The sequence below is a fragment of the Botryllus schlosseri genome, chromosome 11 (assembly GCF_051294905.1).
Source record: "Botryllus schlosseri isolate E-star chromosome 11, Bs_hap1, whole genome shotgun sequence".
In the NCBI taxonomy this organism is placed as follows: Eukaryota; Metazoa; Chordata; class Ascidiacea; order Stolidobranchia; family Styelidae; genus Botryllus; species Botryllus schlosseri.
The window spans coordinates 28183283-28209418 of NC_137246.1; the positions used below are offsets into that span (position 1 = coordinate 28183283).

The following is a 26136-nucleotide window of genomic DNA, read 5'->3' on the forward strand; positions in this document are numbered from 1 at the left end:
GTTCAACTTATTCCTCCCAGAAATATCACGGGGGCCCAGAAGCCTTCAGAACAGATCTATGAGGCTATTAATTTCGTTTATACTTACATCGACCTCTGACTTCGGCCATCTAATAAATCTGTCTCCAATCATGCGCAGTCTGCCTGGCACCTCAATTGGCTCCAACTTCTTATCGTGAGGGCCCGCCATGGCTCCAGTTTATAGGGTTAATTTTGTAAATAATATTAATCACAAATCATAATCATATTCACACCCCACTGCAAATTAAAAAGACGAATTCAGCACCTATATGCAGAGTAGGTTAGTCATTTTTGCCATGGAAATAGAATAGAAATGTGTCATTTAGAAGACATGTCAAATCTACTCCAAGGCAGAAAACAAAATTGCTCAAGCATGCAGTGTGAAAAATAGAATGGAATGAGACTTCATGGAATTTCATCACTCAATTGCAGGTGATCAAAATGTGTCTCCATCACATCATGATGAAAACCGAAATGGCGTGGAATGGTATTCAGCCATTGCCATATTACCTTTATACTATCTTATGAACAAAACGATGTATATTGATTTGAAAACCATTTTCTACTGAATGGATTCTCAGACAAAATCATGACTATTGATATTTGCACTGGGACATTTATTTGTGCATTTATAAATCCATATTAGTGGTCGGGATTCATATTTCAAGACTATAAATCTGCATTAGTGATTGAGATTTCTACTTCTAAAATAAGGTCTGTAAGCATAAAAAGTTGGAAAAACCCTGTACTGTGGAACGCCCAAAGGTGTAAGTATTTAGATGCTGACCAACTCCGCATATACAACCAAACAGCACAAATAACGACAACCCAATTGCAAAATAACTGACAATTACAACATTACAAAATCTGAAAAACACTACCACTGTATATCATTGATTTGTGAAAATCATGTTAGTTAAGTGTTCATAACCCACAAAATTGGCACAAAGTCAAAGTTTCAAAGTGTTTTTCATGCAGTATTTGATCACTCATCGCATGTTGCTAGAATTTTATAGAAAGCACTCAAATTGAATGAAACAACAGGAATTAATATCTAATATGAACACAAACAGAATTAGGAAGAGCATTAAATGACTCTTCACAAGATCATATGATTTGATATGCATTACAGATCAAGATTTGTCAAAACTATGCCTTGTTATTGCAAAGAGTTGATAACAATAGTATCAACTTACAGCAGCAGCATGCAAGTATTCGAAATATCGCTTCTTAAAAATGGGTTACAAAAGCTGAAACGACTATCCGGCGGGTGATCAGACGAGAAAAACTCTGCCACTAGACATACCCTGCCATGGAACACTTGAAAAATTGAATCAAACACTTTATTTTATCATCTCAACACGTATATTATTTCCCTCACGAGCAAATAATTGAGTTTAGAAACTAATCCCACTACAAAGTCACAAGAGCAGCTTTCCAACAGCAGTGATGACACAGTGTTGTGTTTTGATATTCCCTTGTCTGCTACTGATAGCAGGATAAGTGACAAATTCTGATCAATTCGTTTAAATCTCGTTCCAGAACTTGTCAGACCGGTAAATACTGATACTGCATGTTTGTGATAATACTGTGACTCCAAGAGTAGCTCCGAGAAGCCATGCATGTTCATTGTTACTGCAAATCGCGCACAGTCTAGTGAACCCATTCAATTCAACTTTGAGTGCCAGAACGCAGCTTTCCAGTTGAAGAGCGCCGAGATATTTCGCATTCATAGACTTGCAAATGGCACACCGTTGTACGGCCGACATGCATATCTGTCATGAAACAAAGACGCATTGAACTCAGTAGTGTGTTTCAACACCTTCATATCTTTTATTGAATCACATTCTTGTCGTGTTTTGTGATGATGAATCATTGATAATTTGACAGGCTACTGTTAAAACAATAACCCAAAATGAATCGACCCTTGCTTCAGGGATACCATTTGTTCTAGTCGCAAATACTCCTGAATCCTAGATTCTCTATCAAGTACCTCCACTGAGACACTTGCTGCCCTCAAACAGAGCTAGAAAGTAGAAAACTCTCAACTAGAAAATTCCCAGATTTTACAAATTAGATTTGAATTGGGAACTGGGATATCTACACGTTTTTCCTAAAATAGATAAGTATCACTGCACTTGGAAAATCGAAATAAATTCAGAATTAGAAAGATATACAACAAAAATCAAGTTCAATTCAAATTATTGCCACACATTTTTTTCCCGAAAGAGATCAGAATTAGAATTACTGGATTCGCAAAACCTTGGAAATTCAATCAGATTCCAAATTAGAAAGATATACAACAAAAATCGTATCAAATCGAGCTCATTTTCTTAAGCAAGAGAATTGCTAATGTCTATACAGCAAGCTTGGCTCGTTTCTCAACAAATAGTTCGGTAGTATTTCCAGTATTAGAATTATCGCTACCAAACCAACTATTTATACATACGATATATAAGTTCTGTACTTTTAAAATTTAATTTATAGCTACAGTGTTTTTTTCAAATGAGACTAGAATTAAAATTACTGATTTTGCAAAAATTGAGTTCAATTCCGAGTTGGAAAGAAATACAAAAAATACAATACAACAAAAATTCAAGTTCCTAATAATATCAAAGTTCATTCCCATGACTGTCATGAGCACAACGATGACAAATTTCTGTAAAGCAAGCTTGGGTCGCTTCTCAATATACAGATCTCCTGCAGCATTTTCAGGAAAGCCAGAAATTACATTAGAATGAAAATGTGAGCATAGAAACATTTCACAAATTAGACCAGGGTTGGTTAAATATTGGGCCAAATTGGACTGAGATACAGTTAATCAACACTGAGCCGGAAAGCTGACCTATTTTATTTTAGTCAACCGACCACGAAGTGGAACAAGGTTACCATTTTTCAGGATTTTCCTCCGGTATTGCAAGTCTGAAAATTTCTAAAGTGTCCTCTTTTCAGATTTCCAAAATATGGTAACCCTAAATTAGACCAGGATTAGATATCAGGCATTTTGCTGTGATTAATGTAATCAGAATTATCTTGTTTTCAATTCTGCTCAAAACTATTGAATCTCGATCAAATCGCTAACCCAAGGCGCCTGTGCCGCACACAACACTTCCCTGTCGATATAAAAACTGTGTAAATAATGAAACCCCGAGGATTCATGCCAAAATCAACATTCTCCACATCTCCCATTTATTCCGTTCATAACAAAGCCATGCAGTTGCGAAACGAAAAAAATTGCAAGCTCTCCGTCATCAACACAATAAAAGCAGAAACAAAACCTTCCAAACATGATCATCGAAAAGACATTGTGATGTAACACAACTCACGAAATCGGTTGTTCTATAAGCAGGGGAATGTCGTGGTTCAGAAACCCTCTAACACAGACTGCTAGGATTGAAGTTCGTAATTGCACGGAATCTAACATTTGGGTTTTGTGAGAAATATTGGCACTTGTTGGACTAACTCGTGTTCACGTGGGGTTCAAATGGGGTGAATCTGGTGAGACCCGTGCTCAGTGATATGTTTCTACGAAGGAAAAATGTACATATTCTACTTACACTAAACATGACGAAATAAATAATATTTTATGTCCAACTGCAATTGCTACATTGTCAGTGCTTTGTGAAGATATATATTGATGTATGTATATAGAAATTTGTATATATATTTAGTGATGAAATGGTAAAGAGATGTATTTACAACAGGATTGATAATAGTGAATGATTAGTTAGGTGGGTCGCTTTACAATAGCATGTAGTGCAACTGATGTGTTGATCGGAGCCCGACCAAGTACCGGTGACCAATAATATCAAGACGATATCACATTTTTGGAAGAAATATCGGGATGGGTCGACTGGTAGAGAACGATTTCCCAATTTCCAGTTCATTTCATATTCAAGCATAGCAATTGGTATACACATGTACTACGGTTGTTCGAAAATAACCATTTTGTACGTATTCCAGTTTTCACTGATCAATTTCTTATATGCCTAAAAACGCAATTAGGCTCAATTCCAACCGGAAGATGTGAACGAACAGGACTTTGAAAATTTTGAATTTATTATAAAATTTTACTGTCGACCCCATGAAATTTCTTTTACCAATTTTTGCTCACTTCCAATCGGTAGCAGCGAAGTGATTGCAATTGGAGAATTTTGGATTCGCAAAAATAGCCTGAAAAACTCAAATCACACTGCTTCTACGGGTCAAAATCGCGTCAAATTTGTTTTGCGTCGTTTTTGTGGACAACTCAACCATTTCACAGGGTCGACAGCAAAATTTGAAAAAAATCTTATTAATATTTTCATAATGAATTCAAAACAGAAACTCCAGCGCGTTCAACACCTATTAGTTGAAATCGAGCCAAATTTGGTGTGGAGCGTCTTTATTTGACAACCTAACAATCTGTGAATCCCCGGAATCCAGGGAGAAAAGTTACTTTTGAACAAAAATGCTGTCAAGATTTGGAAATGCGCCTTAAACTAGCCTTCATATCTTTTGAATATCGGTTAAATATACCTGAAAATACGATATGGGTCGGACTCTAACATTGATACTTTACGGTCATTAAGTAACGAGTTCTACGTAGGTAGTGAATTCGACGTTAAATTTACACCGAACATAAAACACAATCCATTATATTCACGCGGCTACGGAACGAACATAAATGATAAAAACAGATTCGAATACTGCCATGAGAACCGAGAAATGGAAATAATGAAGAGAAATTGAGAAAAATCAGTCTTTCGACGAGTCCAGAGCGTAAAACGAACACAGGCTAGGAATGGATAGTTTAGGAAAACTCAATAAAAATACAGTCAAACAATAGAGTCATGTGGACTTGTGCAGTCTCAATCTGAAATCGAGTCGCAACCAGGGCTGAGCACAATGAACCAGGTACTGGACTATTGATGATAATGACCCGAGTAACGTGACATGATTTTTTCCAGTACTGAAATGACACAACTCTTCGCCACTAAAAGTTAACTTATCAACGAGAATTATAGTTTCGATACTATTTTTCATTGCGGAAGCCTGAAAACATCGATTTCTCATGTCGCACCATACCAAGTTATACGTTAGCAGAAATGACATATGTGTGAACAAAATTGGACAGCTAAATAATCCCAATCGTCCAATTAGACTAATCAGAAGTTTTTGCAAAATTCGGTAATTCTAAATCGAATCAAATTTGGATAAAATCTGTAGTTATAACTCTACTTCTAATCTAATTTGGAAATATTTGTGTAGCTACAATTCCAATTCGGAAAAATCCTGATTTTAATCTAATTAGGAAAAGCTGCAAAATTTTTAGTTGCCCAAGTCTGTGAAGTCGTGACCAGTAGGGCTCTTCAAAAATGACTTTTTTTCTCAAATCGTACTGGCTACTTGATAAAATTGTTAGGTTACCTAATTAAGCCTACACACAAAATTTGGTTCAATTCCAGCCAGTAACCGCTTTGCTACAGGAGTAGAAAGTTTCTATTTATTATATAAAAATAAATAATGAAAAATTTGAAGATTTTCTGTTATCCCCATGAAAGTGTTAGGCTGTCTATAGAAACGATGCACACCAAATTTGGTTCAATTCCAACCAGTGGAAGCGGAGTTATTGCCGTCGAAAAATTTGGATTTGAATAAAATAGTATTTACGGTGAGCACAACTATAATAAATAAACAGAGAATCGGTCACCGTAAATACTAAATTATTCAAATCCAAATTCAAAAATGGCTGGAATTGAACCAAATTTTGTGTATAGGCTTAATTAGGTAACCTAACAATTTTATCAAGTAGCCAGTACGATTTGAGAAAAAAAAGTCATTTTTGAAGAGCCCTACTGACCAGCCCACAGCACAAAAGTCACAAAATGCACTGAAATAGGTATGGTCGAAAAAATACTAAATAATCCCTAACGTGACGTAAAAATGGCATTATATTCTTTGTGGTCGTATCAAAGGTACATATTTGAAATTTAAGTGAAACCAGACAATGCGACTCATTACCGAGTCACTATTTGCTCAATTCTGCCCAGCCCTGGTCGCAACAGACATTCCGTATTCACAGAGTGTTACACTTTCGGCAAGTGTCTGAAAAAAAAGCAATATCGTGATCGATTAGCGTCCATGCGAGGTCGAAAATAGGCGTTAACTCATTCCCGCAGGCATATAGGAAAAGGCAGGCTCATAGCTTTGTATTGTAATCACCATCGTTGGTCCCGTCGTGAGAGTATGTGAGAGAGTTGATCGTGCTGTGGCCGCGCTTTTGATAATACTCGGCTTGCCGGATGTCGAAAATGTGAGAGACTTTGTCGGACTGCTGCTTGAAAATCTGCACGATGTTGTCGCCTCTCTGCGGATAAGAAATGTTTTAAGAACTTTTTGGCGGTACACAACTTCAATATACAAGTGAATAATATATTCATTAGGGTTTTTCTTTTCAAATTTCACCGGCTACTTGATAAAATTGTTAGGTTGCCTAAAAAACGCAGCAAACCAAATTTGCCTCAATTACACCCTTGTAGAAGCACTGCGGTAAATTTTTTTTTTCATATTTTACAGACTATCCGGCAGAATTGTTGGGTTGTCTAGAAAAAGGATTTTCGTAAAATCTGGTTCGATTCCGACCAGCAGAAGCGAAGTTATAGCTACAGAATATTTCAGATTTCAAAAAAATAGTATTGACGGTGGCAAATTCTTTCATTATTTATTATAAATCTAGCCACCGTAAATACTAATATTTTAAATCCAAAAGTTTATACTGCAATGATTTTGCTTCTACTGGTTCGAATTGAGCCAAATTTTACACAAATCGTCTTTCTAAACAACCTATCACTTCCGCGCGGTACTCAGTAAAGTTTGAAAAATGTTTACATTTATTTTATTTAATAAATCCAAAACTCTTTTCTCTTAGAACAATGCACCTAGAAGATGAAATTGAGCCAAATTTGGTTTGCTGTGTTTTTAGGCAACCTAACATGTTATCAAGTAGCAAACAAAATTTAAAAAAAAGAAGATATTTTTGAACAGCCCCAATGATCACATTGAAATAACACGAATATTTTCGGCTAACACTCGCCAGGGATAATCGTCAGCAACTAGTAAAGAATTCGACTTTGAAATATTGGGGTTTATATCAATATGCATATATTATTTGATTGCAGACGTTTTTCGTGAGCCAATGAAATACCTTATTCCCCACATGGTCATGATTTTAGACTAATTCACTCCTGCTCTAACTACTTTTCAGTTTTAAGATAAATTACTTGGTTTTTAATTTCTTCGAAAGAATTTTTTTCTTACTATCAGCATTAAATCCAGTAAATCTAATAATCTCTGATTTGCAACGAATCAAACTTGATTCAGTTTCAAAGTTTTCTGCCAATTCAGTAGTTCTAATTCTAATCTAAACTGGAAAAACCGGTAAAGCTGTAATTCTAATGGTAATCTAATTTGGATAAGACTTAGGAAGCTCTGATTCAAATTCCAGTCGAACTTGGAGAAAATGTATTGCTATAATTCTAATCATAATCTAATTCAGAACAGCTGAATATTTTCGGCTGACACTCGTCAGGGGTAATCGTCAGCAAGTAGTAGACAATCGGAAAGAATTCCTACTAGATCAGGGGTGGGCAACATACGGCCCGCGGGCCGGATCCGCCCGCGAAGGGTGGAGCTTACGCGTAAGTTCGTCGAAGCGAGAAGACTTGCATTATCGGCATTTGCGATGTACTCAACCCTAATTTTGTTTGTGGTAATCATGGTGTTTGTCGACTCAATGGTCAATTACACCAGGCTGATATTTCTTATTTTTCATTCTGTAACCGCCGACTTGTAGCACGGCACACTTCTAGGCTTTTGTAAGACGAAAACACTGCTTATACCAGGGGTCGCCAACTCAAAACGGGTCGCGGGCCACTTTTCAAATTTCGTAGAGGTCGCGGACCGCATGAATTCATTATCGAGATTTCTCAGGCCACACAGTTGAACAACGATGCTATCTCGTCACCTACTCAATCGTAACGAATATATGTGTTGGTAAATTAGGGGTACCGGGGTTATCGAACTCCTTGAAATCTTAATTGAGGATTGCACCATGTGTTGATTGATCAGATAGAAGCAGACATGGCGGCGCCTGTATGACAATGCTATTCTCAAATCCACATTGTCTTCGTCATTATCGGCGAGGAATGGCTTTGACGAAGTGACATTACTGTCGTTAAAATGTATTCATTAAATGCGATTTATTCCTTGTATATGTGGAATGTGGATAAATGGGCGAATATTGTATCGATTCAGCAATCCGGCCCGCCAAGTACTTAATTTTCCTATATCCGGCCCGCCGACTCGAGAAGTTGCCCGCCCCTGTACTAGATGAATCTTAGGCTGTGAAAAGCACTACTTCTAGTCGGGCAGATTTTTTAGTCACTACTTCTACTTGTTGAGTACTTGACAATTAATACCATTCCACCGACCTGCCTCTCGACATCGCTGAGCTGCGTGACAGTGTCCTGCTGTTGTTTTTGCACTTCCGTTAATCGCTTGTCCTGCAGATCCATCAGCTGAAATAAGGATGCTATTCATTCACTGGAAAATTGGGTTGAAATGAAATATTAAATTGTTACATTGCCTTAAAATGACACTGCACTTCAAATTCGGCTTAGTTCAACATTGCAAATGCCAAGTTATTGGAGTGAAAAATTTTCAACTTGAATAAAATAGCGTCGAATAATATATTGGGAGATTCCATCAATGAGCTACACAGATAAATTGTCGCCGCGTATGTGTGAACAGGAAGTAACGCTGATTTACATGTCTCGATCTTTATAACTGCCGGAGAGATATTTCTATATATTTGAAATGAATTTGACAGCTATTCTGTTGAAGGAAGTAAAGTTGATGAAAAGAAAAAGTTATCATTTCCAACCTGAAATACTATTTTATTCAAATCGAAAAGTTTTCGACTTCAATAACTTCGCATTTGACGGTTGGAATTGAGCTCAAATTGTTTTTTGGGGTCCCCAGCAACATTTGAACATACAATCCTAGCACACAATACCGGAGAACTTCTACAGTAGCAGTACTTTTAGGCAAAAAGTACTCGCTCTCAAAATAATTGGATCATCAATAGTAGAAATCTAGTGTTGCTAAGTTTTCATCACAGTTATGAGCGAAATTGTCGCAAGAACAACATGAAACTGTAAACCAGGGGTCGCCAACTCAAATGGGTCGCGGGCCACTTTTCAAATTTCGCAGCGGCCGCGGGCCGCATGAATTCAATATCGGTATAAACTAGGCAACAATCGTTTCGGAACTCTACGTCAGTACAACGCCGTGCTACTTAATTTAAGCAATGGGCGTAGTGACCACAAAAGAAGTAATATTTCATCAAAGGAATACAAATACAACAAAAAATCATATCATTCTTTTCATTTTATTTTGAAGTCTGAGCTGTGCACGATACTGGAAACGCTTTTCAGCGAATAAGGACTCGATATTGGGGCTAGCGAGATACGGTACTAGCTGAAATACCATCTCCACGTAAAGTTTGATCTTGTGGGGAAGCCCTAAGCCAGTGGTTGTCAAACATTTTTAGACACGCCACCCATAATGATACCGAAAACTTTCGCCCCCCCCCCCCCCATATCGTCATATCACAAAATGCAACCAGAATGCTAGCAATCCCAACGGATAGTTTGATGGCATTGAAGGTTATGACTTTTGTGATATACACAAAATACACGGAACATCCACAAAATATAAACTTGATGTAAATCGCGCGGAGCGCGAAAAATTTTTCATTTGACCGCAGCCCCGCACCCTCTTCAGATGCTTTCACGCCCCCACAAGAGGGGCGCGCAGCCCAGTGAACCACTGCCGTATGCCGTTTTATAGGCGTCTCGATCTTGGCAGTGTTTTGGCCATTGCACATCAAGGCAATATGCCCACTGCCCAGCCCATTCGTTCCAGCAGATTATTCTCCCTCGATGGAATGCTGTTGCCATCTCCAAAGCCGTTTTAGCTTGTGACGAATAGTGATGTTGGGCACAGGAGAATAGCTTATTTCGAAACAACAACAACAACAACAATACTTGAAAAGGCATTTCAAAATTGTTTTCTCAGTTTTCTTCTGAAATCTCAAATCTCGTCGCGGGCCGCAATATATGACCTCGCGGGCCGCGTGTTGGTGACCCCTGCTGTAAACAAACCTATCTGTAGTGTTGATCAGTCGCTTTGCGATAGTACATCTTACAATTTTAAAAGTGACCACCGCCAAGTAACTGCTGCATCGACCAAATCTACTTTTTGAGACTAATCGAAGATTTTTCAGACTTTCGTTTTAAACTTCCACCCGAAATAGTCCAGTTGCGGACTTACAAATCGAGCTTCACGGACAGTCTGCTTGACGTATTTCTGATCGATCTCGTGCTTCTTGGCCTCCGCCTCTCCCTTGGGCAGATTCTTCGGGATCCTGCGAGCCTTCTCGTCTCTCTCTGCTTTCTTCTTGGCCCGAAGATCCTGCTTCTCCCTACGTCGACGAGAGACAAAGACGGGAAACTTTAATGGCTGCTTTGTGGAAGGCGAAATATCAGCTTTTCAAAGTTTTTTTTTTCAAATTCGACTAAAATTAGAATGATAGCTTCACAGTTTTTCCATATTAGACTAAAATTACAATTATTGAATTTGCGGCAATTTGGACGCTCAATCAAGTTCCTTTCATGTCTAATGAGAGTTCATCCTAATGAGTATGAGAATGGCAAATGCCTGTACAGTAGGGCTGTTCAAAATGAAACTTTTTCTTCCGATTTCACTCGCTACTTGATAAAATTGTTAGGTTGGCTTCATGCCAACCAGTAGAAGCGAGATTCTTGCAGTAGAAAGTTTTGAATTATTCATTAAAAAACAAAAAAATATATTTAAATATTTTTTCTGTCAACCCTATAAAATTGTTAGGCTATCAGTAGAGATGCTGCACACCACATTTGGCTCCATTCCGACCGCTAGAAGCGGAGTTATGACATTAGAAAAATTTCCAATTTCATGATTTTATATTAAATACTAATTTATTCAAATCCAAATTTTTCTACTGCGATAACTTCGCTTCTAGTGGTTGGAATTGAGTCAAAGTTGGTGTACAGCGTTGTTTTCAACAATTTTATCAAGTAGCCAGTGAAATCAGAAGAAAAAGTTTATATTTACTGATGATGCTTTAACGAGACAGGAATTTTATGAAGTTACCGCGATACTGGGCCCATTTGACGTGGTTTTTATGATGATTTCACTTGTAAAAGTATGTTTACATTTCAAAACACAAAATAGATAAAGGAAGCAGTTTTGTCTGAAAAAATTCAAGTGAATGCAGTCGAATATCATAATCGGTCGAGGAAGCAGTGCAAGTAGACCTGAATTACTTTAAACAGTTGAAGTAACACGTTACCGAGCAATTTGTGTACAACACAATAATAGCAAAGCTAACGACAAGAAAAGTTCTCTCACTTTTCCTCAAGTTTTTCCAGCTGCTTGATCTCTTTCTGCTGTTCCTTGTGAACGACGTCGCTGAAATCTTTCATAAACTGAAAGAAAATTGAGTCGAAAACGAGTCGCGCTTAAAGAATTGCATCCGACTAACGTCGTCGTTTATCTCCTGTCTGGCGACCCGTTCGTTCTCGAGATGTCTTTGAATGAGTATGAGCATGTGCTCCTTCTTGGCTTCCGGGGGAAGAGCCGTGTTCATGTCGAAAGGGAGGTTCATTTCTAAAGTTCAGGTTCAAATTCATGAGGATGCGACACGCAGACACGTGGCTAAGTTAGGATTAGGGTCAAGTTAGATTATTGTTCGAAATTTCGCTTCGAGTAACGCGTCAATCCACATTTGTGAAAAGCCAAGCGGCAAGACTCCAGTACAGTCATGGGTCAGGCAAGAGCATGCGACACTTGAGCACGTGAGCTAAAGTTAGGGTTGGGTTAGATTCTTGCACTAAATTGTCACATGCTGAATTGTTGCACGTCAAAATGTCACACAGCCATTGAGATAAAAAAGTGTACAAACTTTTCACGTTAAACTTTCTCGAGAAAATGGTGGAGGATCTTTTCTGTTTTTCAAAATAAACGCTAAAAACGGCGTCGTATTCCTGCAAAATCAAGACACAAATTTAGTTAAAAGTTTGCCATATTTCGGAGTACTCAAAGTAGATTTTGACGGTTTTTGCATGTTTGTAAAATAAATACTTTTTAAATTGTGTCGTTTGTAAAGATCGTAATTCGGGATTTATAAGCGAAACCGTGATACTGCTGAATATCTTTCGCAAACCGCATGTATTTGTAGCGTTTTCAGTCATTTCGCGTTCGTTACAAAGACAAGCCTTGCAATTTCGAAAGTAGCCGACACTATATGACTGATAGTCACCGTCAATGCTATTTTTACAAATCTAAAACTTTCAACTACAATCACTTTGTTTCTTCCGGTTGGAAGTGATCAAAAATTGGTCAGCATTGTTCTTTTAGGCGACTTTAAAATTTCATGGGGTTGACAGTACCATTTGAAAATTGGTTTAAAAGATTATTTTATAATAAATTCAAAGTTTTTTAAACTCCTTTTCATTCAAATCTATTGGTGTACAGCGTCCTAATCAGCGAACCCCGGAATCCAGAAAAAAGTTATTTTTAAACAATCGTTTGTGACCCCTCCATAAACTTAGTTTATCAAACTTAGTCAAGCACTTTTATACTTCCAATTAAAGCAGTTTTGCGGTTTAATTTATAATGGTTATCTCCACATGTACTTGAGTAGCAACTGACTGCATGACCCACCTCTCGTTGCTTCTTTAGAAACTCTGCTATTTTTTTCTCCGTCTTCTTATGCAGGTCTTGATGCTCCTTGCATTTCTGCAGCGCTTCAATCCCGGCCGGGGTGAACGGGGTCACTGAAATCTGATTTGATACGAACAGAACTTGACTTTGGTTGTGTTTATTTCTCATTTGGAATGCAAATCAATCCTGGTTTTTGTGAAATCAGTCATTCTGATTCAAGTCTAATTTGAAAAACAAAACTATTTAGCCATCATTCTAATTGTAACCTGACTTGGAAAAAACTTCAAAACTCCTGAAAATTCAGTATTTCGAGCTCTATTTATTTCTATTATGAGTTATAATTTTATTTATTTTATTTATTTCTATCCTCCACCAATGTTTATCACACCTTTTCATTCACTTCTCCGTTCTGCTGCAGGCTCGGAATTTCTTTCTTCTCCTCCTCGTCCAGTAGTAGGTTGAGAGCCTTCCGCCTGTCGTTGATCGCTTTCTCTTCTTTCTCTCTCTTCTCTCTCTTCTCTCGGTTGGCCAGCATGGCCGCCATCACTGAAACGCAAACCAGGACTTCACTCCACGTCTATTCGTAGGATAGTGTACATTGATGCTGATGAAAATTTTTTCTTCAAATTTTACAGCCCATTCGATGATATTGCTAGGTTGGATGAAAAACTCTGCATATCGAATTTGGCTCAATTCCAACCAGTAGAAGAAAGCTATTGGTGTTCAACTATTAATTCGAAAATTAAATACTATATTTTTCAAATCAAAAATTCAGACCCCAATAATTTTGCCTCTACTGGACTGAATTTCTGAAAATACTACAGGAGAACTGTACCGCGGGAAACAAGCCAAGCTTACTGTATATACATTTACCATTCTTAAACTTAAGGAATCAACTTTGATTCGATATGACTTGATTTTTGTTGCATTTTCTAATTCAGAATGTAATTCAATTTTTGAGTTTTTGCAGATTCATTTATTCCAATTCTAATCTAATTTTGAAAAAAACTGTATATCTATCATTTCAATTTTAATGTAATTAATAAAAGCTGAAAATTTATTAGTCTAGAAGAGACAAGGTTCGTACCTTCCAGTTTTTCCGGAATATAATATTTGATTTCGACGTAGACGAATATCGAGGGCATGTTAAGAGGCTGGTTGCCTTCGTTACGCAGCGTGATGTAACGATAGCCGGGCCGCAGAGATTCGACCGGCAGGTAACGCTGTCCGATGCAGTTTCCGTTTGCCTCCTTCACGCTGAAGCAAATCGTGGCCAGAGACGGGAGGACCACCTGCAAATGAGATGAGCATGGGTTTGAATTTGTAAGAACCATATTATGCGGACTTGTGCAAATTACTGGATTTTCGTAATGCCCAACTACAACTAGAATTAAAACTAGAACACTCTCCACTAGATCTAGAACGACCCACTATTCAAAATCCTCAACTAGAACTTGAAAAAGATTTTGGAAAGTCTGTAGTTATAGTTCGTGCTTTTGGAGAGAGTAGTTCTAGTTCTAGTCAAACCTGTAAAGATGCCCCTTTTTAAATCTAATCCGATTCCAATAAATGAACGAGTTGCATCGTATTTGAACCTAGTTAGTTGTGTATTAGTTAGTTAGAGGCGGAGTTTTAAAGTTCCTTAGTTCTGGTGCCAGTTCTAGTTATGAGTCTTGTAAAGTGAGTGATTCTAGTTCTAGTAGGCAGTTTTGCAAAGCGAGTAGTTCTAGTAGTAGTAGTTCTAGTTGCTAGTTTTGAAATGTGGGTGGATCTATTTTTTTTTTAATCCAGTAGTTTTTACAAAAGCCTGCTTGCGACTCACTTTAGGAAAGAGAAACGCGTCCGAGTTGTAGTACGGGTTTGTGCCGTTGTTCTGCACCGTTTTGGTTTTAAATCTCCACCTCACCGTGTCGGCTACCAGACCGGTCATGTCCACCTCGACGCACGTGCTCACTCGGGACGTCGACAGGAACTGACCGGATATCACCTGAAAGTGCGAAAAATGCAGAAAATTGTCTCTGACTTGTATTTTCAAATTACTCGTCTTTATTTTATTTTTTATTACAATTATTATTTTTCATTGTATTTTTTGTTATTTTCATTTATCTTGATAGTTTTCAACTCAATTTATGGAGAATTTACACTCCGAGAAATTGGCCGTTTGACCAGAAAAAGTTGGACACCCCTGCCTTACGTGCTCACCTTTATGGACAGGGCAGCGGCCACCACGCCGTCTATGGTGTTGTGAGCAAACGGGTCGAACTGCCGGTCCTTCCTCCTCATGTGTTGGGGCTTCAGCAAGTATCCGCAGTTGTTATTGAACTCAAACAGACTCAGGTTGAGCTGCATGCTCGAGCCTGCAACCGAGCGCACAGATGGAGAGAAGGAAATTTGGGCAAAGTAAGAGAGTATTGATGTCATCATAAGTCACAATTACATGTCATTGATAGTTGTTTATTGCTTTCGGTATCATTTATTGCTTGCAGTATCATTTATGACAAGGGTCGGCAATCTACGGCCCGCGGGTCGGATCCGGCCCGCCAAGCGAAATCGTCCGGCCCGCGACATAATAATTAGTTATCACAAGAATGCGGCTCGCCGTTTCATAATGAGTTTCAATCTGCAGTGCAGCGCTGCATGAAAAAATGCGGCATTGCTACGATATAATAGTAGCCTACATTATATTAGTCTATTGTTACGCCATAAAACGAAGGTGGTTGAAGTAGGAGATGGAGATAGACTAGACTGGATCAGTGCTTATCAATCGGATGTATCTCGCAACCGAAGGTGTTCCATACTTTTTTGAAAGGTTTACCACTCTAACAGGGTGTGACAATAAAGGTGTTCTTCCTTTGCTTCGAAAACACTTGGAACATCACAGACGCAATGACGTAATCTCCAACTGTTCAATTATAGATAACTAGCCTCCGTTAATTAGCCTGTCTATAATTTAATTTTCCAGAAGGCATTGTGTGCCTAAACAAAAAACCTGAATAGTGTTTTGGCCACAATGGTGAAAACTGTTAATATGATTTTTGTCTCATTAACTGAGTCAGTTACGCCAGATATTACTAGAAGCAGAGAATCAATATGGTGATGTCATGTAGGCCTCTATCTGTCATGTTCGCTCATTAAGTCGAACAGCTATGCTTACACGAGTGTATGAACTGAGAAATGAAATAGCAACTTTCCTTGAAAACACAAATATCGCCGACTCGTAATCTTGTAATCGAAAATGGGTATCTCATCTTGCTTTCCTGGTACATTTAACGTCACATCTGAACAAATTGAATTTGCAACTTTAGGGGGAAAACAACTAAATACATGAGGTGTTGAGGCGCATTCAAAACAAATCTGTGACTCTGGAAATGTCAAGAGTACAAAGAAAATTATGCTCACTTTCCTATACTGGAGGAGTGAAAACCTAGTACCAACACTACATTTGTAATACGGAATTTAACTACTGAATATTCACCCGCTTTTCCGACACTCCTTCTCTACAAAACGAATTCTGACTATTCAGTACTCTGTTTAATGTGGACGCCAATACCTTTGCCAGAAAATTTCAAATGGACCTTTCTGAAAAGCGATGCAGTTGAATTGAATGACAAATTTCATACTAAGAGCATATCGCTGCATGACTTTGACAAAGAGTACGTTCTTGAAATTGGTCTTTATCCCAGCTTGACCAGCAATGCAAAATAAATTGCATCGATTTTTGGAAGCACGTACGCATGTGAACACTAGTTTTGAACAATGAAATTCACGAAGAGCAAGCTGAGATCACGTATTTCGTACGTCCATTTTGAATAGGGTCTGATTCTTGTTTCATCTGACTTGTTACCAGAAGTTGAAAACCTTTCACAAAGCAAGTTGCGTCAATTGTCACAATTATTCTGTGTTGTTGAAGTGTAAATAAATGTGTCTTTTGATTGGTATGATTGAGATTGCAGCAATGTAGGATACAGAGGTGGTCAGTAACGAAGTACTTCTACATTTTGAAGTACTTGAAGTAGATTTTGCCGACTCACACTACTTATGAAGTAGTTATGATTTTAGACTACTTCTACTTCTACTTGACAGTTTTCAGTTTTGCAGGCAAAAATAAGCGTAGAATATCTACTTACTTACTTACTTGTGAATCACCACTCCTACTTCTACTTGAGTAGAAATTCCGGCGTTACTTCTACTTCTACTTGAGTAGCAACGATGACTACTTTGACCACCTCTGGTAGGATAATATACCGAAGTTAGCGTAAAATATAGTACTAAGAAAAATTCCGGCCCGCGAAAAAGTTGTACACCCGAAATTTGGCCCGCGACCAGCAAAAGGTTGCCGACCCCTGATTTATGATCTCAAAGACTTTTCTGTGACTTGATTAACGGCACAACGGCAAGGACAGATAAATCAGTTTGACAAAGCAGGACATAGCAATGCAATATCAAAAATCAATCTTCAAATAATACATTCAAACCACCATATGTTTGCGTTTTCTGCGTATTGTATAACTTTATTTGTTATGACTACCACATAGTTACGATACAGCTGTGGTCTTGCGTCATATTTGTAATTACAATGCTACGTCGTACTTTGCATTTGAATCTCTGTTTATCTGCTTATTAATGTGCAATTAACTCCCAATATGGGGTACACAATAAGTCTTAAGGTTTTGTAAATCAATCTACATTATAATTTCATTATTATTTGATATTATATCAAGAGACTGTTGCTAATTTAAAACTTCAATATACAAGTATGATTGTATTATTATAATATGTGATTAGCTAAAAGTTGCGAATTCAAGTTTCAATGACACGGATGGGCGAGAATAAAATTTTTACTTACAAAGAGTCTGAAAATTGAGAGCGACCAGTTGGCATCCTGCGTTCCAAAACAACTGAGGATTGTAATTTGACGAGTCGACGTGACCTTCTTTTGGGTAGATGCGACTCAACTGTCGCTTGTTGTAGTTGACGATTTCGATCGGGTAATATGTCAGGAGACGCAAGGCACCGTTTTCTGTGAGCGACGAAATTTCAAAACTTCTTTTTCGCTTCTCCGCGTGTTCGAACGATTTGAACCTGAAAGGAAAGACTCGCGTCGCGACTCAAACAGACCGAAGCCGCAATGACTCGAATGGTGATTTTTCTGTGACTCGATTTGAGTCACTCTCCGTGTTGACTCGACTTGCACTCGAGTCATTGTGGATGACTCGACTAAGTCAAATGATTCAAGAGTCGGACGGCCAAGACTAGCATTATATTGTACTGCAAAGAATAGTAAAGTTACCACATTATTAGTATTTCGTCTATCAGTAACAGACTTGTACAAACTACCGCTCCAGTTGTGAGTTTTGAGAAGCTAGTGGTGTAGTTCTTTGCGAAGTGGGTACTTCTAGTTGTAGTTGTAAGTTATGAAAAGTGAGTAGTCCTAGTTGCAAAATTTACAAAGTGAGTAATTCTAGTTTTCGTTGAAAATCCAGCCCCTGGTACAAGTCTGGTCTGGACACAAACAGACCCGGTCCTACCTGACAGGTTGAATGTAGTTGACGAGGGAAGACATGGCTTCGTAAGCTCTCGATTCTTTGTAGATGCCTATTTGGTTGATGTCAAACTCGTATCCCAGCAACTGAACGTCCTCTTCCTCTTCCTCCTCTTCCTCTTCCTCCTCTTCCTCTTCCTCTTCCTCCTCGTCATCCCCATCCTCTTCATCTTTTCTCTCACTCTTCTCCTCGTTCTCAGACACGTCAACTGTCAAGAAAACGACCGTTTGAGAAGCAAGCAAGACTTTGACTGATGATTAGGGTTGGTCAGATTTTAAAAATTTTCAGGAAAATTCGAAGCTTGTGACCCAAATGAAGGTTTAGTACATAAAAACTCTTTTATGAGCAATTCTGGTCATTTAAGTACAGTTTTAAAAAGAGATCTATTTTATTGCAATATCTTGTCTGCACACGGTCGTATTCGACTGATAATGTCACAAAAGCTATAAACCGATGACATGGTGAACACTACAGATCAAGTAGTAAGGAAAATTGCCTCATGGATCTTTGGGGGCTTGTGAGGGATAGAAGATCGCGATGAAGATGACAAAAATTGCTCATAAAAGTGTTTTTATGTGCTAAACCAGTGGTTCTCAACCTTTTTGACCCGCGGACTCACCTCAAGCTCGCCAGTATCTCCGCGGACTCAAGCTATATATTACCGAAAAATAGTTTTTTTTGATTTCTATCCAAGAGAGTGTAATACGGTATCAACGAAAAAAGCAAGCACTGCTTTTCACTCAACCCACACTCAATGGGAGCATTGTCCTTGATGTTGCTTGACAAGTTTATTTAATTCCGGAATTACGGTTGTCAATGTAGACCTACATCTGATGTCATCTTCCGGTTGAAGTCTATTTCCATACTTCTTTTGCTCATCGTCAGAGTTGAAAAGCCAGATTCACACAGGTAGGCGAGGTGGTCGGAAATAGCAAAAGAGCTGTTGCAGCTTGCTAACAAAGATCTGAATGACTATGCTCTATCGACTGCACATTTGGCTAAAATTGAGTCAAGGAAGCTTTCTTAAACCTGTCTTTCCACATCTGTCGGCTTTGCAATTCAAGCAACTGTTCGGTAATGCAGTCCAAATCTCGAGTTCTACTTATAATAGACAACTATAGATTGTTTCTGTGATTAGCACATGTCCCTACGATTGTCATTTTCCAAATAGTCTATAAATGAACAAGTCGCCATAATCAATTACCAACACTCAGCGTATATCGCGCCGGAAACCTGTGCAATGTGCCTACGTGCAGGACCGTAACAGCACTTCGTCAACCCCCCTTAAATAACAAAACATTGGTCTTGGGCACCACATGGCGATAAACCTAACTTCTGGAGGGCTTTACCCCCAGACCCCCCCCCCCCCCCACGTCCGATACCTTTTTACCGCTACTTCTCTGCGAAATTTTTTTACCGTTCAGTTGGCCGGCTTGTTTCGAATAAACCGCGCGAAGCACGAAAATATTCCGTAATCCATGATTGAATCGGTCAACATGATCGGGAATTGCATATATTTAGCTGTAAATCTTTTATGCTATCTCTGCTCATGCATTCAGATTTTTCGGTCGAGTTGAGTGAGGCGTTTCGGAAAATGATATAATTTTTCTAAAAAGTGGCATAAATTTTCAAACAATACTCTATAATTTATGGTAATTCCCGAATAGTTTTGGCCCCCTTCGAGCTCACCCCCCGCCCAATTATGGGGGTTTGGGTTACGGCAGTTATGGTCCGGCATACGTGTGTATAAAGAGCTGTCCCAGGGGTTTATACCTGGCATATTCGGTATGTAAATTGTGAATACGCAGCATTAAATTCCGAGTCCATTCGTACTAAATTCAAGTCAATCCGACCAAAATTGTAGAGTTTATGACCGTGATAGAATTGCTTATGACAATTTAAGCAATAGGCTACCTCGAACATAAATGTAGGGCATTTTGAAAAATTCCAATTGGAGATAATAGGGATTTATACCTGGCGTGATTGGTATCAAACCAGGATGATGCGACAGATGGGTAAAGCATACTCGTTTGCCTGTGATACTTGCAACCAACTGGTTTGGCCAAGGCACAGAAAATCTCAGGAGAACCAATAATGCTTGGAATGTTGATCAATTTGTAGTGGTGCTGTTTCATTGTTCTTGCGTTTGAAATATACGTGGCCAAACATCGCTTATTGAGGTATCTCTAATATTGCTTTCAAAACTACATTCACTGCAGTATAATTTATTACCTTGCAGGAATTTCGTATGCCTCTTATCAACAAGTGGTAGGTAACGGCACAATAAAAAGCATAGAGAGAGAGATTCAAACGAAATCCAAATTGGCAAGATTTGACGTAACAATGCAATAATAAAAAGGAACGGTAGCTGTTCAAAGTCAGCTGTACCGGTACTCCGGTAGTCATAATAAAGGGATAATAGAGAATCAAATTATACAATACTCAGAAGACGTTACACAGACAATCATCGGAATATATTAATGGAATATTTAAAGATTGTATACAAACTCTTTATCCTTTTTATGGTACCGTTAATTCTTGATAAGGGAAACCCGGAAAGCCACCGAGGTAAAAAATTCTACTGCAATGAATGTAGTTCTGAAAGCACTATTCCAGTTGAGTGCCGCCAGTCACATATTGGAGGTATCTATGCATTGTTTATGACAGCTATTAAGGTTACTAACATTCCAAAATAGGTATTTTGCGAATCATGCAGCCTAATCTCAAATCGGAATTTGACGAAACCGGACCAGGACGGGGCTCGTTCACTTTCGGACCAAAAAGCTATTTTCTCCGTAAGGCTGCAATGACTTTGGTCCGAAAGTGAACGAGCCCCGTAGGTCTGTCAATTACACGTTCCGAAATCATATCGGAAGTGGAAGAAAAGATTGAAAATTTTGATATTTCCGTGGATTTTAGACTTCTCAATCTGAAACTAAGTAACTAGACACCTAAAATTAGGATCCACGATCGTTTCTTAAGGTTTTATCGATATAAAATTACCTAAACTATTAAATTCGCTATGAGACTGGCGTCTTCCCATTGAAAAACACGACGAAATACCAGGTCCACAATCTGTCAACTGTGTGTGCCGATTAAGTTACCAAAAATTCCTGTGCTCGCGGACTCACCAAGGACCTTCCGCGGACTCGGGGTTGAGAAACACTGTGCTAAACCATCATTTGAGTCACAAGCATCGAATTTTCTCGACAATTTTTAAAATCTGAACAACCCTACTGCAGATCTGGATCTAGCCTAATTTCTTATCCACAACAACATGACAGTCGCCAATAAGTTTTCCCCTTGAACATAACAAAATTTATGTTATATCTTTTTTTTGCAGATTCCGGGGATGCACCGCTTACATTGTCAGGTTGCCTAAAAAAGGCTGCACACCAAATTTGGCTCGATTCCAACATGTAAATCCGAGCGTACATGAGTTTAAAAATTTTGAATTTACTATGAAAAATTGATTTTTTTTTTCAAATTTCACTGTCAACATCACGAAATAGTGGAGTAGTCCGCAAAAACGATGCAAAACGAATTTGACGCAATTCCAACCCGTAGAAGCGAAGTAATCTGAACTTTTCATTCATAATTCTGGGATCACCCATCGTCCCCAGGCTGTTTTTGCGAATCCAAAATTTTTAACTGCAAGCACTTCATTTCGTCAAATTTGTTTTGCATCATTTTTCTTCAGGAAACTTAACAACTTCGTGAGGTTGACAGTGAAATTCAAAAAGGTTTATTTCAATTTTTTTTTTAATAAATTCGAAATTTTCAAACTACAAATTTCACAAATTAGATTAGAATGAGATTACCGGCGATTCGCTCAAATTAATCCAATTAATAAGCTAGAATTATCTAGGTTGGTGATAGTTGTAGATTAGCAATTGCACTAGACTTGAGAATTGCAAAATCTAATCTAATTCGCTTCACACTCCAGAAAACCGATGGTCAATATCTCACCACTGGTTTGCCCCGAGAGAGACTCCTTTATGACATCGTCGCATTCCTCCTTTATCTTGAACTGCCTCAGGTCAGTCGAGGGGGGCGCGGACCCTTTGCGTTTTTGAGGCTTTGGTCCATTTTTAGGAAGACTTCCGGCAGCCATTTCTGCGCAAAACCAATATTTTTCAACACGAAAAGGTTAGAGGTGGTCAAATTCGTCAGAGTTGGCACTCAAACGTAAGCGATGCTGTAAATTTCTACTCAGTTCCAAATAGACCTAGCAATTTCAAAGTAATTGTCACAACTACTTCAAGTGTAACTGGAAAATGACGGGTCAGAAAAGAAGCAAGTACAAAAAGTAGATTAGGTTGAGGCGTTGAGGGGTCAACTTCATTAGCAGTATATTACAGGTGGCAAGTCTGAAAATGACAATATCTTGATAACCAGTGGTGAAATTCTTGAAAAAAGTGGCTTTGCCTAAAAACTGTTCTGAGTATATGTGGAAATAGGGTATAAAACATGAAATATTATGAAAAAAATAATATTTAAAAAAAGATTGAAAGATGAAAAAAATCAAATAAGAAGAAAAAATCGAAAGATGAAAAAAAATCAAATATGAAGAAAAATATTGGAAGATGAAAGAAATGAAAATGAGGAAAAAATGAAGGAGAAAGATGAGATGAAAAAAATTGAAAGAAATAAAAAGCAAAATGTGAAGATTTAAAATTAAAAGTGCCGTAAACCTGGTATCGCATCTTCGTCTACTCTACACTTTGCACGAAACGAAGTTTTCCCTAGTTTTTTTCGACTTTGAATCCGTCACGCTGCTCTCCGACAAATCAGACTTAAACCTCGGACCGGGGGACACCGCGGCAGGGACAGACGGCTTTCGGCCACCCGACTTAGTGTTAGGCGGTCCGCGAGACCCCGTCTTGCCGTACTGAAAATGGGGCGAGTTTTCGGGCGAGGGGTTTGACCCGCTAGTGCTAGTGGGTGATATCGACGCCCTTTCGGACTGTGTGGAGGCGTGCTTGTGATGACCTGCCAAACACAAATGCGCATGCAAACAAAAAATAATAAAATAACACAGGCTGATACGAATCCATTCGAAAATAACAAATGATCCCCGTGAACGTAACATTATGGGGAACACGACTCACTCTCAAACTCAGCCGTGGAGGAATCAAAGCTTTTGGCCTGATGCGGCAACTCTGCGATTGCATCAAAATGATTAGGGAGCGCTTAAACTTCAATTCTGAGTATTACTGAATGAAAATATTGTGTTTTACCTTTTTCTTCTCCTTGCGATTTCTTGTCTCCTGAAAAAAACGTTGAGATGACAAACCTATAAAGATTTAGGACCAAGAAGGAAATTGTCTTAATGACAATGAGGAATAGCCTCTGTATCTGGCCAAATAAATTCACTTTCAATGATTTCACCTATTCGGTGAGCTACATAATTATAGTTGTATAATCAGATTATTATAGAGAGCGAAATCGAATTTGCCTAATGTTTCTCTTGTTTTAATTCTGGTCGAATTTCTGGTCTTCCTAAAAATGCTACAGGAGAAGTGCATCGTGCAAAACGAGCCAAGCTTGCGTCACTGGCGTTTGTAAAAGAGGGCCAGAAAGGAGGAGAGTTAGTACGTAACGAAGCATTCGATCTCACCCAAACAGAGTTGTAAAAAGTAAGTTAAACCTGATTGAACTCGAAAATGAACATTGAACAGTAAATACAATGGTCTCCGGACTTGAGTCACAAGCTCACAACGCTATGACTCGGAGTCAAACCATTGAACCCTGACTTGGACTTGGCTCGGTGGTGAAGTGAAAATGACTCGATTCAAAACTATAAAAGTAGAATTGACTTGTGACTCGGTTACAACCCTAATCTCGCACCACATGTTCAAGTGGTCACCATTTCCAAACATACCCTAGGCCTAGACACATACCTGGCTTCTGTTTCTTGTTCTTGACAATGATTTTTCCCATCAAATCTTTCGGCGAGGGCAGCGGGACTCCCGGTTCGAGCTGAAAAGTTTCCGTTTTTTAATGTTTTTTTTTTAACAAAAACATGCATAAACTGAGGTCAAGCGATCACAATTACTCACCGGGTACTGGGGTAGTGGGTCGATGAGAAGTTTTTCCCCGAAAATATCACGACAATATTGAGCCATCTTGGCCTGGTTCTGGGGGCTGAAAAAGTGAAACGGGTATTTCATGGAATATATTTAAATTTTATTCTCAATTTCAAGGTGTAAAATGTCGTTCATTAGTGATCGAAACAGAATACCCGATTTTGAATCAATTTATCAATTTAGAAGGATTGAATAATATAGCGATATTAAAATAAACGCGAATATTTTCGGCTGGCACCCATCAGGGGTAATCGTAAGCAAATAGTAGCTGTGAATACGTGCATTTACTAATCAATCGTATATCGAACCTCAAAAAATAAACAAAAATATTCTCAAACCTGTCGACGTGATTCTCAAACGACAAAATAACGGGGTAAGGGCTGGTTTTGAACGCTGACTCATCGATCGCTTCGATCACTTCTTTTACCGAAACTTCCGAGCCGAGAGTGAATCTGAAATAGCGAGAAGCAATCAGCTGCTATTCATGAGGTAAGATCAAGAATAACTTCATAGAAGGGTTGTGATGACTTCAGTCACGATTTTTTGGTGACTCGACTCGAGTCAATTTGTGTATTGACTCGACTTGTACTCGAGTCATCGTGCATGACTCAAACAAAGTCATACGACTCGCAACTAGGACGGCCAAGACAGACATTTCATTGTAACTTCAAAGAATAGTAAAGTCACCACATGATTTGTATTTTGTCCAATAGTCCTGATACTTGGAAAATAGGGTCAGAAACTGTTAGGATTGAGGTCAATCACTATATTATGAATGTGAGCCATTCTATATCACCCGAGTAGAGTTGAAAAAGTTTGTTGAACTGGAGTGAACACAAAACTGTCCAAAGTCCAAAAAGTCCAGTAGCAGTACCGTAACCAGTACATACACCTAGAGCACTAAACGTACATAAATCTTGAGTGCCAGTTAAAAGTAGAGGTATCAACTACATATTTCTAATTATCTAATTAGATTAATTAAATCAAACAACCGGTAATCTTATTTGTGAAATTTTCCTATGCTCTCATTTTAATTCTAATCTAATTTCTGGTTTTCCTGAATGTTCTACAGGACTACTGTGTCGTGCGAAACGAGACGTTATTTGACATTCTCATGCTTATATATGAGACATGATTTGATATGAAGTGAATCTGATTTTCGTCGTGTTACTTCCTAATTCGGAATTCAATTCGATTTCCCAAGTTTTCGAGAATTCGGTCGTACTAATTTTAGTCTAATTATGAAAAAAAACTGCGTTGCTGTAATCATAATTCTAATCTAACTTGGAAAGGCTGTATAATTTTACTAGAGCTCTTTCATTCTAGAGCTAACTCACCCGTGAGTAATGTTGGGCTCAACTTGGCCTCCCGAATCCCAGCAATCCAGTTCAACGCACCTGCAACCGGCCAAGAGACATTGTCGGTACATCTCTGCAGACGAACGACTATGGTACTGATTTCCTGAAAAAAAAAGTGATTTCATCACAAAGAATTCTCCAAAAAGTTTCTTGACCCTACCTGTGAGGTAAGTCTTATGAGAGGAGTTGATGAAATAGTGTGACAAAGGCTGGTTCATGTCTTGGAAAAGAGCGTATTTGGTTGACGACACCGGCATATTGTCGTCAGATTGTAAATACGCAGCAAGGCCTTCCACTGAGAGTTGGGCTGAAAAATGTA

The 26136-nt window shown here is 38.5% G+C and overlaps 2 protein-coding genes across 3 annotated transcripts in view; both read right to left on the bottom strand.

The window, feature by feature from the left end:
* LOC145450501 (1-phosphatidylinositol 4,5-bisphosphate phosphodiesterase beta-3-like) overlaps positions 1–227 on the bottom strand; it is a 30168-nt gene extending 29941 nt beyond the window's left edge. For both annotated transcript variants that reach the window (XM_080329022.1, XM_080329021.1), the window contains exon 1: positions 88–227. In XM_080329022.1, coding sequence (XP_080185148.1) covers positions 88–189 — 102 coding nt within the window. In that variant the 5' untranslated portion in view covers positions 190–227. The remainder of the gene's footprint in view (positions 1–87) is intronic.
* Positions 228–1362: 1135 nt separating this feature from the next.
* The window catches only part of LOC145450499 (1-phosphatidylinositol 4,5-bisphosphate phosphodiesterase beta-1-like), a 31121-nt gene continuing 6347 nt past the window's right edge, over positions 1363–26136 (bottom strand). Inside the window, exons 11-30 of the mRNA XM_080329018.1 lie at positions 25978–26124; positions 25797–25920; positions 24798–24911; positions 24433–24517; positions 24274–24352; positions 22340–22486; positions 18356–18578; positions 17674–17909; positions 15030–15184; positions 14650–14814; positions 13915–14119; positions 13216–13373; positions 12828–12947; positions 12067–12148; positions 11647–11771; positions 11514–11590; positions 10395–10545; positions 8492–8578; positions 6225–6369; positions 1363–1795 (exon numbers count right to left, since the gene is read on the bottom strand). Of these exons, the coding sequence (XP_080185144.1) occupies positions 1692–1795; positions 6225–6369; positions 8492–8578; positions 10395–10545; positions 11514–11590; positions 11647–11771; positions 12067–12148; positions 12828–12947; positions 13216–13373; positions 13915–14119; positions 14650–14814; positions 15030–15184; positions 17674–17909; positions 18356–18578; positions 22340–22486; positions 24274–24352; positions 24433–24517; positions 24798–24911; positions 25797–25920; positions 25978–26124 (2729 nt within the window). The 3' untranslated portion in view covers positions 1363–1691. The remainder of the gene's footprint in view (positions 1796–6224; positions 6370–8491; positions 8579–10394; positions 10546–11513; positions 11591–11646; positions 11772–12066; positions 12149–12827; positions 12948–13215; positions 13374–13914; positions 14120–14649; positions 14815–15029; positions 15185–17673; positions 17910–18355; positions 18579–22339; positions 22487–24273; positions 24353–24432; positions 24518–24797; positions 24912–25796; positions 25921–25977; positions 26125–26136) is intronic.